The sequence below is a fragment of the Ceratotherium simum genome, chromosome 22 (assembly GCF_057802395.1).
Source record: "Ceratotherium simum simum isolate JZ-2026a chromosome 22, ASM5780239v1, whole genome shotgun sequence".
Classification (NCBI taxonomy): Eukaryota; Metazoa; Chordata; class Mammalia; order Perissodactyla; family Rhinocerotidae; genus Ceratotherium; species Ceratotherium simum.
Window position 1 is genome coordinate 25,873,680 of NC_141921.1, and position 8,936 is coordinate 25,882,615.

At 55.2% G+C, this 8,936-nt stretch overlaps 2 protein-coding genes across 3 annotated transcripts in view; one reads left to right on the forward strand and one right to left on the reverse strand.

Moving 5' to 3' along the window:
• Window positions 1-2,401, reverse strand: part of FAM167B (family with sequence similarity 167 member B) — a 3,462-nt gene extending 1,061 nt beyond the window's left edge. The window contains exon 1 of the mRNA XM_004425893.3: window positions 101-2,401. Coding sequence (XP_004425950.1) covers window positions 101-361 — 261 coding nt within the window. The 5' untranslated portion in view covers window positions 362-2,401. The remainder of the gene's footprint in view (window positions 1-100) is intronic.
• The window catches only part of LOC101399553 (myotubularin-related protein 9-like), a 14,981-nt gene extending 6,091 nt beyond the window's left edge, over window positions 1-8,890 (forward strand). Inside the window, exons 2-11 of one of the 2 annotated variants that reach the window (XM_014784106.2) lie at window positions 2,395-2,715; window positions 2,893-3,001; window positions 3,226-3,351; window positions 3,467-3,640; window positions 4,153-4,379; window positions 5,722-5,883; window positions 6,061-6,202; window positions 6,285-6,505; window positions 8,347-8,498; window positions 8,578-8,890. In XM_014784106.2, the coding sequence (XP_014639592.1) occupies window positions 2,531-2,715; window positions 2,893-3,001; window positions 3,226-3,351; window positions 3,467-3,640; window positions 4,153-4,379; window positions 5,722-5,883; window positions 6,061-6,202; window positions 6,285-6,505; window positions 8,347-8,498; window positions 8,578-8,711 (1,632 nt within the window). In that variant the 5' untranslated portion in view covers window positions 2,395-2,530 and the 3' untranslated portion in view covers window positions 8,712-8,890. Of the gene's footprint in view, window positions 1-2,394; window positions 2,716-2,892; window positions 3,002-3,225; window positions 3,352-3,466; window positions 3,641-4,152; window positions 4,380-5,721; window positions 5,884-6,060; window positions 6,203-6,284; window positions 6,506-8,346; window positions 8,499-8,577 lie in introns of those variants that run through there. The other variant, XM_087446377.1, reaches the window with a different exon arrangement.
• Window positions 8,891-8,936: the final 46 nt, after the last annotated feature.

Consider the following 8,936-nt stretch of genomic DNA (forward strand, 5'->3'; position numbering starts at 1 on the left):
TGGGGTCCATTCTCATCCCCTCCCCACACCCGTGGTCTTGGGCCCTAAGGAGAACTGGCTCCGAGTCCCTCTATAAGGCTGCTCACCCCTCCAGACTCACCAGCTCCCGTCGGAGCCATTCAAGGGCGGAGTCCATTGAGTCGAAGCCGCAGATGGCCCCAGGTCCCCCTGGCTCAGGTCTGGCTTGGGCCCTGCGCCAGGCCTGGCTCTGGACCCGGGCTGTCCACTCCAGGTATGAGGGCCGCCGTGTCTGCAGCCGCAGCTTGGCTGTCAGTGCCTTCACAGAGTCCAGGCTCTCTTCCTCCTCATCCTCCTCATCTTCTTCACCCACTGCCTGAAATTTCAGTGGCCCCAGGGACATGGTGGGTTTTGGGGTGAGTGACAGGGCAAGGCTGCAGCTCTGGGATTAGGGAAAGGCTGGCAATATTGCCCAGAGAGAGGTGGCAGAAGCTGAGGGTGAAAGCGTGCCAGGGAGTGGGCAATGGTGAATGTTCAAGGTGGGTCCCAGAGACTGAGTGTGTCAGGGTGGGTGAGGAGATGGATATGGGAGGCCAACTGTGCAACGGCTGGGATTTTCCTGAACTGCTAACCAGGGAGCCACGTGATGCCCATCCGGGTGGGGGCAGGAGGAGCCCTGCTCCTCTGGTCCCTTGGATAAATTTTATTGTCTTTGCCCAGAAGGAGACACCCAGTTCCCAGAAAGGAAGTTGCTCCAGGATAAGGAAAGCATCATTCACACCAGAGTCTTGGCCCTCTTCCCAAGATGCAAGTTAAGGGAGTGGGGAGGGGACAGGAGACTGACAAGCTGTCCCTGTCCTCACTCATGACACTGGCCCTTCAGCAAAGGAATAGTGTCCAGATCCTGGCCTGGGAGTCAGGAGACCTGGCTTCTGGTGCTGGCTCTGTGGGACCTTGGACAAGTCACTGCCTCTCTGTTGGGACAGAGGGATGATTTCAAGCTATATTCTAAGGAACTTTAGGTTCCCTTGAAAATCCCTCAAGGACTGCGTGCCAGGTAAGGACAGAGCTGTGGACGGGCTCCTAGACCTTCCTCCCCCTGCCCCTCCCAGGGCTCCAACCAGAGCCCTATATTTACACTTTGTATTGAAATATAACAGACACCTAGAAAAATTCACGTCATAAATACATAGCTTGATGAATTCTCCCAAACGGAACAGGCTTATGTAACCAGCACCCAGATCAAGCAACAGAGTATTACCAGCATCTAGGAAGCCGGCTTTGTGCTCCTGGCCTGGGACTACTCTCCTAAGGGTAACGCTACCCTAATTTCTGATAGCACGGATGAGTTTTGCCTTTTTGTATACTTTCCAGTGGTTCTCAAACTTTAGCATGCATTGGAATCACCTGGAAAGCTTGTTAAAACACATTGCTGGGCCCCACTCCTAGAGTTTCTGATTCAGTATGTATGGGGTAAGACCTGATAATTTTCATTTCTAATGAATTCCTATCCCGGCTGATGCTGCTGATCTGGCATTTTACAATTTGTACCCTTTTATGTCTACTTCCTTTCATAGAGAAGTTCCAATTTTATGTTTATATTATGGGGGCCCACCTATGATTTCACCTGTTTATTTGAGAAAAGGGTTTTGTGCACACACACACAAGCCTGGAACTTAGTGGACAAGAAGGCCCTTGGAAGGCAAGAGTTTATCTTCTTCCTAGTCATCAGCACTTAGCAAAGTGCTACATCAATGTTTAAGAAATGAAAGAATAACTGGATGGATAGATGAGTCCTCCAGTAAATCTGTTTAAACTCTTATAATTTACCAGCTTAAGTGTGTCTCTTGACAGACTGAAGACCCTCCGAACAGCACCTTCCTCAGTCATCCTTGGGTCCCAACACCAAATATAGGGTTCAGCTCCATGTATGGGCAATTCATATTCCGTCAAAGGATGGAGTGATAGGAGATGGGGCTCCCGAGGGCAGGACTAAGCCAGAAGTGGCCCCCATAGAGGGCGCTGTCAGGCAGGGACTTCCAGCTGTGGTGGAGGAGGGGCGACAGCTACACAGCTGCTTGCATTTAAGGTGGACCAAGGGATTTTCCCCAGGCAGCCTCAGACATAGGGGAGGAAGTAGACAGTTCCCAGTTTCACACCCACTCTTTCCAGCAGGGTACTGAAGAGGTAGTATTTTTCTTTCTTTTTTCAATCAGCAGGAGTACCAGCACCCCAAAGTTTTAAAAAAAAGAAAAATATTGAGCGCCTCCTGCGACTCAGGCACTACGTAAAATGGCTTTACGCAAGATAATTCTCCCCATTTCACAGAGGATGAAATTGAGGTTTCCTAACAGGTTCCGGCTTGGGTCCTTACTACGAGGTGCTGGCAATAGAAGGGGGAAATTCCTGTGAAACTGTGCGATCTCTTTCTCCAAGGGGCCTCCTTAACAGCTGTCCTGCCGGCGTCGCCAGCTGCCCAGCCAGTTCCTGTCCCTTTCGGAGCCCGCGCTCGCCCCGCCTGACGCCCCTGGAGTCTGTCGTTCTGCTGGGCCCCAGGCCCACCGCTAGCAGAATGGAGTTCTCAGAGCTGATCCGTACCGGCCGGGCCCAAGCCGAGCTCCTGCGGGGCCCAGAGGCGCCCCCGCTGCGCGGCACGCTGTGCGTCACCGGCCACCACCTGCTGCTGTCGCCAGGGCCCCAGGCGACTTCAGACTTGTGGCTGCTGCTGTTGCGTAGCGTCGACTCCATCGAGAAGCGGTGAGACGTGGCGGGGGCGTCCCCGTAGTTAGGGAGCGCGCGGCTCCGCGGGGAGAGGGGGAAGGGCAAGCGCAGTTGGAGCCGGTGCCTCCCTGCATAACGTCCAATCCCAAGAAACTCGTTTCTCCTCCCCTGGTGTGTGTGGGGGACACTAAGCCTAAACCCGTCTATCCCCAGGGTCGCGGGTGACTCTGGCACCATCACGCTGCGCTGTAAGGACCTGCGAGTGCTGCAGCTGGACATTGAGGGCGTGGAAGCGACGCTGGACATCGCCCGCTCCATCGAGGTACGCCAGGGGTGCATCAGAGGCCCTTAAGCTACCCCTATCCTGTAACGAAGGGAGTACACAGGGGCAATTGCGCAAGGGGACTCAGCATCCAGTTATCCCGGGGTACAGCTAATGGCCAGGGGATGCAGGGTGGTCTGGAGAGGCGGGAGCTGCGGAAGGGCTAGAAGGGCGCGGGTGAGATGTTTCCGACCTTTCTCAGATCCCCTGACTTCCTTCCCCAGGCGCTGTCCTCCCTGGAATCGGTCATCACCTCCTTTCCGTTCTTCTACCGTCCCAAGGGCTTGAGATTGGGCGACGCCTGGCACTTCCACCCGCCCGAACACTATTACAAGCGAGTAGCTCGCGAGGTGGGCGCGGTCGTGGGGGCCAGGGGATGTGGAAGCGCCGGGCCTGCAGGGGGCGCGGGGACGGGGCACTCATTGGATGCCCTAGACCTGGCCTTTGCCCCTCCCCGCGCCGCAGACCAACGCGTGGCGGCTGAGTGAGGTGAACGAGGACTTCAGCGTGTGCCCCAGTTACCCGCGCGCAGTGATCGTGCCTCGCGCGGTGGATGACGATGCCCTGAAGCGCAGCGCCCGCTTCCGCCAGGGAGGCCGCTTCCCTGTGCTCAGCTACCACCACGCTCCCAGCGGAACCGTGAGCCCCGCCCTCCCGACCCCGCCGCTTGGACCAACTGCATCTCTCCTCGGCCCTTTTCTGCACTGGCCGGCCCAATTCGTAGCTCGGCTGCTGCCCGGGCTCCGGCCCTATTCTGGCCCCGCCTCTTGCTGCCTCCAACAGGCCCCGCCCCCTCTGCTCAATCCAGCTTCACTGACTCTGACCCCGCCCCTCTCCCGGGTTCGGGAGTCTGGCCTTTCTCTGGCCCCGCCCACGGCGGATCTGGGCCGCTGGAAGCCTAGTGCCTTCTTTGTCAACCCAGGACCGACCCACGGTCTATTCATCCCGTCTCTACCCACTCTGGCCACAATCCACACAGACCTGGGTGCTACACCTTCCGAGTTCCGCCCATAAGTCTCCTGCTTTCCAGCCCGCCCCTGCCAGCTCCAGACCCGCTCCAGTGTGTAGACCTGGCCTAGGGGCTCCCAGAGCGAAGTCTCTGAACTAGGGCTGGGTGGCTACAGCTCTCGGAGCTGAGTCCCTGTCCGCAGGTGCTGCTACGTTCCAGCCAGCCCCTGACCGGGCCTCAGAAGCGGCGCTGCGCTGAGGATGAGGAGATGCTGCGAGCTGTGCTGGCTGGGGCTCGCCCTGGGGCCCGGGGCTTCATCGTGGACACGCGCTCATCCCAGACCGCCAAACAGGCCCGCATGACTGGCGGCGGCACCGAGGCCAAGGCCGCCTACCCTGGCTGGAAACGGCTGCACCGGCCCCTGGAGAGGTAAGGAGCCTTCCCATCCTCTTTTAGGCACACTCCTGCAGGACTCTTCATGGATGTGGGGGGTGCGGAGTAGGGAGCATGTCTTCCAGGAACCTTGAGGACTGTTAGGACTTTCCTGGTAGCCATCCCACCAGGTGGGCATCCCCATTTGCAGATCCCCACTGACAGAGCTCATTACTTTCTAGGCACCCCAACTCTGCCTGTGAAAGAAAAAGCACCTCTTTACATGACACTGAAAATGTCTTCCAGGAACTACCTCACCACAGACACACACAACGCCCTCCCCATTAGTCCCCTGTACCTGCACAGTTGTATCTGTTCCCTCTGTCTCCAGGTCATGGTAGTACCAAGAGGAGGTCCTGAGGGAGTTTTTGTGCTTTGAGGAGAGTGGACTGCTCCCCTATCCAGAATATAAAACTCACTTTATTCACTTCTTCCACCGACAGTGACTGAGCAGAGGGTGAGATGGTGGCCGACCCAGACATGGCTGAGAGATCAGCAGTAAATGGGCAGTTTGAATTCAATGTGATAAGCAGCATTGCAGAGGAGGCACCCCTCTCTATAAGTAATCCAAAGAGTTTCTCTGAGATGATGATGCTTTAGCTGAGACCCGAAAGAAAAGGAGTTAGCCAGAGGGCCAGAGAAGGACATTCCAGGTAGAGGGAACTGCTGGTGTGTAGAAGCAGGGAGCCTGGGCATTTGTCCTGTTTGGGGAACTGCAAGTACTTCAGTATGGTGGGAATGTAGAGTGTGAGGTGGAGGTGGAGATGGGGCTAAAGGGGTGACAGAGGCCAGAGCAAAGGTCTTGAATGCCATGATTATGAGCTTAGACTTTATCCTACAGGCAGTGGGGAGCCACTGAAGGCTCTTAGGGCTGAAAAAGTCTCCATTAGATTTTCTGCCTGGAGATCACTGGTGATCTGAAGCAGAACAGTTTCTGGGAAGTAGGAGCAGACACCAGAATCCCAGGAGTATTGTTTCTTTTGTCAGACTGGGGGACTTCAGGGTACAGTGACACTGCCATCAAATTGGGGTTTTCCCAGGGCGTTCTTTGTTTCTCCAGAGGGCTATGTGACCCCTCCCCAGATGATGCTGTGCCCCTCGAACAGACTAGGTCTCCCCAAAGGGTCTTGGGTCTCCTCCATTAGATTGAGGAACCCTCAAGAATACTGAATCATTTCCACCAGATTGGTGGGCTCCCCAAAGAGTCCTGTGTTCCCCTCATCAGATGGGTTCCCCTGAGGGTTCTATGTCTCCCTTATTAGTCTGGAGCACTTGTTCCCAGGCTGTGCTCACCTGAGCTTGGGCTGGGGGAGGGATGACCAGACTCTCACTTGCACAGGGGGCGGCCCCTACAGGAGAGCTTTGTGCGCCTGGTGGAGGCCTGTGGGGACCTGGAGCAGAGCATGGACCGCTGGCTTAGTCGACTAGAGGGCTGCCGCTGGCTAGCACACGTGAAGGAGGCACTGAGTACTGCCTGCCTCGCAGCCCAGGGCATGGAGAGGTAAGGCCCATCCCTACAAGACAGAGAACAAGGCGGGATGGGCAGGGCTCTCAACCCCTGGGCACAAAACCATCTCTCAGTAAGCAAATATTGCCTAGAACTGGGCCGATTCTATTCCTGGCCTGGCCACCCAGGCAGGGAAGGTCTGGCTGCTGTTGATAAGCCCTGGGTCCACAGGGAAGGGGCCTGCATCCTGGTGCATGGGGCTGAAGGCACGGACAGCACCCTGCTCGTGACTTCACTGGCACAACTCATCCTGGACCCCTTGAGCCGGACCATGGCTGGATTCCAGGAACTGGTAGAGCGGGAGTGGATCCAGGTAAGTGGCCACCTAGCCCCAGCCCTACCCCTCCATCCAGAAACCTTGCTTCCTTGTGCCCATCGCTCTGCCCCCTCCCCAGGCCGGCCACCCCTTCCAGCTGCGCTGTGCCCACTCGGCCTTCTCCCACGCCCGCCCCAAGCACGAGGCACCCACCTTTCTCCTCTTCCTGGACTGCGTGTGGCAGCTGGGTCGCCAGTTCCCGCTGTCACTGGAGTTTGGGGAGGGGCTGCTGTTGGCGCTGTTTGAACATGCCTATGCCTCCCCTTTTGGCACCTTCCTCTGCAACAGCGAAAAGGAGAGGTGAGCTAAGGGGGTGTCCAGGTGGGTCAGTGGGCAGGCACAAGACAGGGTCGGATACCAGCCGCATCAGCCCCTTACTCCCTTAGGGGACATCTTTCCCTTCCAAATGAGTTTCTCTTTTAGGAAAACTGTGTCCTCTCCTCCCCTACCTCCAAATCTCACAGTTCCCCCTAACTTCTGCAAACCCAGAGATGGATGGGTCCAAGGTCAATCCTTCAGACCTACCCACTCTGTCCATGGCCAAGAGCAAGTGCACCCCTAGCTTAAAAACAAGGACTGAAGGGGAAAGTTGCTGCAAAAATAAATCATTTCTGGGGCTCTCTACCACCCTGCAGGGTTGATTCTAGTGAAGCAGCCTCTAGAATAGAGGCTGACAGCTGAGTCAAACTGTTTGGGCTCAGATTCTGGCTCCACTACCCACCTGCTGGGTGATCAGAAGCAAATCTGAGGGGGCGGCTGAGTGGCGTAGTGGCTAAGTTCACGCACTCCGCTTCGGCAGCCTGGGTTTCAGGTTCGAATCCCAGGCATGGACCGATGCACTGCTCATCAAGCCATGCTGTGGTGGCGTCCCACATACAAAATAAAGGAAGATGGGCACGGATGTTAGCTCAGAGCCAATCTTCCTCAGCAAAAAAAAGCAGCAAACCTGAGTCTGTTTCCTCATCAGTAGCAAGAAGATCATAGTAGCCATAATCTATGGGGGGTGGGATGTGATGATTAGCTGAGTTAAAGCATACAAAGTGCTTAGCACAGTGCCTGGCGCTAGTGGGCACACAAGTGGGTGTTATTTTTATTATTTAATTGGCTTGTTGTATATGATCCCAATAAGCCCCCGTAAGCCGTCTTTCTCTAATCAGACTGAGATGAGGGAGGGAGAGTTCACTCCTCTCCATGAAGGTGAAGATCGTAGTTAGTTATCTTGTTGCTTAACCTCCCCCCACCCCCTCGTTGTTTTCACTAACTCCACCAGTGGGTCATCTAGGTTAGAAACTGTTCTCTTTATTTACCTCCCTCTCCCCCATCCTTCATAGTTAGCCTTTCTCCTAAGAATTTCTTAGCTTAGTCCTCTCTTGTCAAAGCCCCTCCTACTACCCTAATCCAAACCCTTTCCTTTCCGTGAGGACCATTGGAACAGCCTCCTCCCTGCGCTGTCTCCACTTCCATCAGCTTGTTTTAAACACATCAATTTACATCTATCAATATTCACATTGGGCCCTTTCCCACTTTCTTGCTTTTGCTGGTGCAGTTCCCCCTCCTGAGTGTTCCCATGCTTTTGTACACCTGGTGAACTTCTGCTGCTAGACCCAGCTCAAACAGCACATTCTTTTTTGTGTGTGTGTGAGGAAGCTTGGCCATGAGCTAACATCTGTTGCCAGTCTTCCTCTTCTTTTTGCTGAGGAAGATTGGCCCTGAGCTAACATTTGTGCCCATCTTCCTCTATTTTGTATACGGGACGCCTCCACAGCATGGCTTGATGAGTGGTGTGTCGGTCTACACCCGGGATCTGAACCTGCGAACCCTGGGCTGCCAAAGTGGAGCACGCAAACTTAACCACTATGCCACCGGGCCAGCCCCTCAAACAGCACATTCTTAATTAGCCTTCCCTGACACTTTCAGGCAAAGCTAAGCAGAATTCTTTAAGAACTCAGATTTTGTCTTGTTCCTGCATTATTCTAGTGCCCGGTACAGGATGTGACTGGCAGTAATGTTTGCAGGAAAAAGGAGAGGTTATCACTGCCCTAGTGGTTGTCACCCTATTAACTAGCCCCGCCCCACCCCGCCCCATACACACACACAAATCCCAGTAGGCATAGCTGAGTCTGGAAACTCTCTCCCTCCAGATGCCTGTGTGAAGTGAGAACTCGAACACACTCCTTGTGGTCTGGGCTCAACCAGCCAAAAGAACAACGAAAAGTCCGGAACCCGCTCTACGTCCTCAATCCCTTGGCCATCTGGCCCTCTGTGGAGCCCCAGAGTCTACGACTGTGGCAAGGTGACCCCCCTACTCCTCCTTCTCCCCTGGGGAGTTATCCCCTCTGCTCGGGTTCCTTACCTGTCCTCCTCCTCCTCAGGCCTCTTTCTGCGCTGGACCCGCCCACCTGAGCCTTCAGAGGTAGCATGGGAGAAGGTGTGGCAAATAGTGACAGACAAGGAGAAGACAGAAGGCTCTCAGCCAACAGTGTCAGCCCCTGAGCCCCAATCCTAAGCGCTGGCTCCTTGGATAGTGGCTGAGACGTTCCTGAGACCTCTCTAGGCCCTCAGCACCTCTGGACCTTGGATGAGGGTGCCTGCAACCCAGCCTAGGCCATAATACTCAAGTTCCAGGTTTGAAGTGTCCAAAGTATAGGGAGAAGGTCCAAATAATAAAAGCATCCATGATTGGCATCAGCTCGCTGGGGTGTCACTGAGAAGGGAAAATGATGAAACAGAC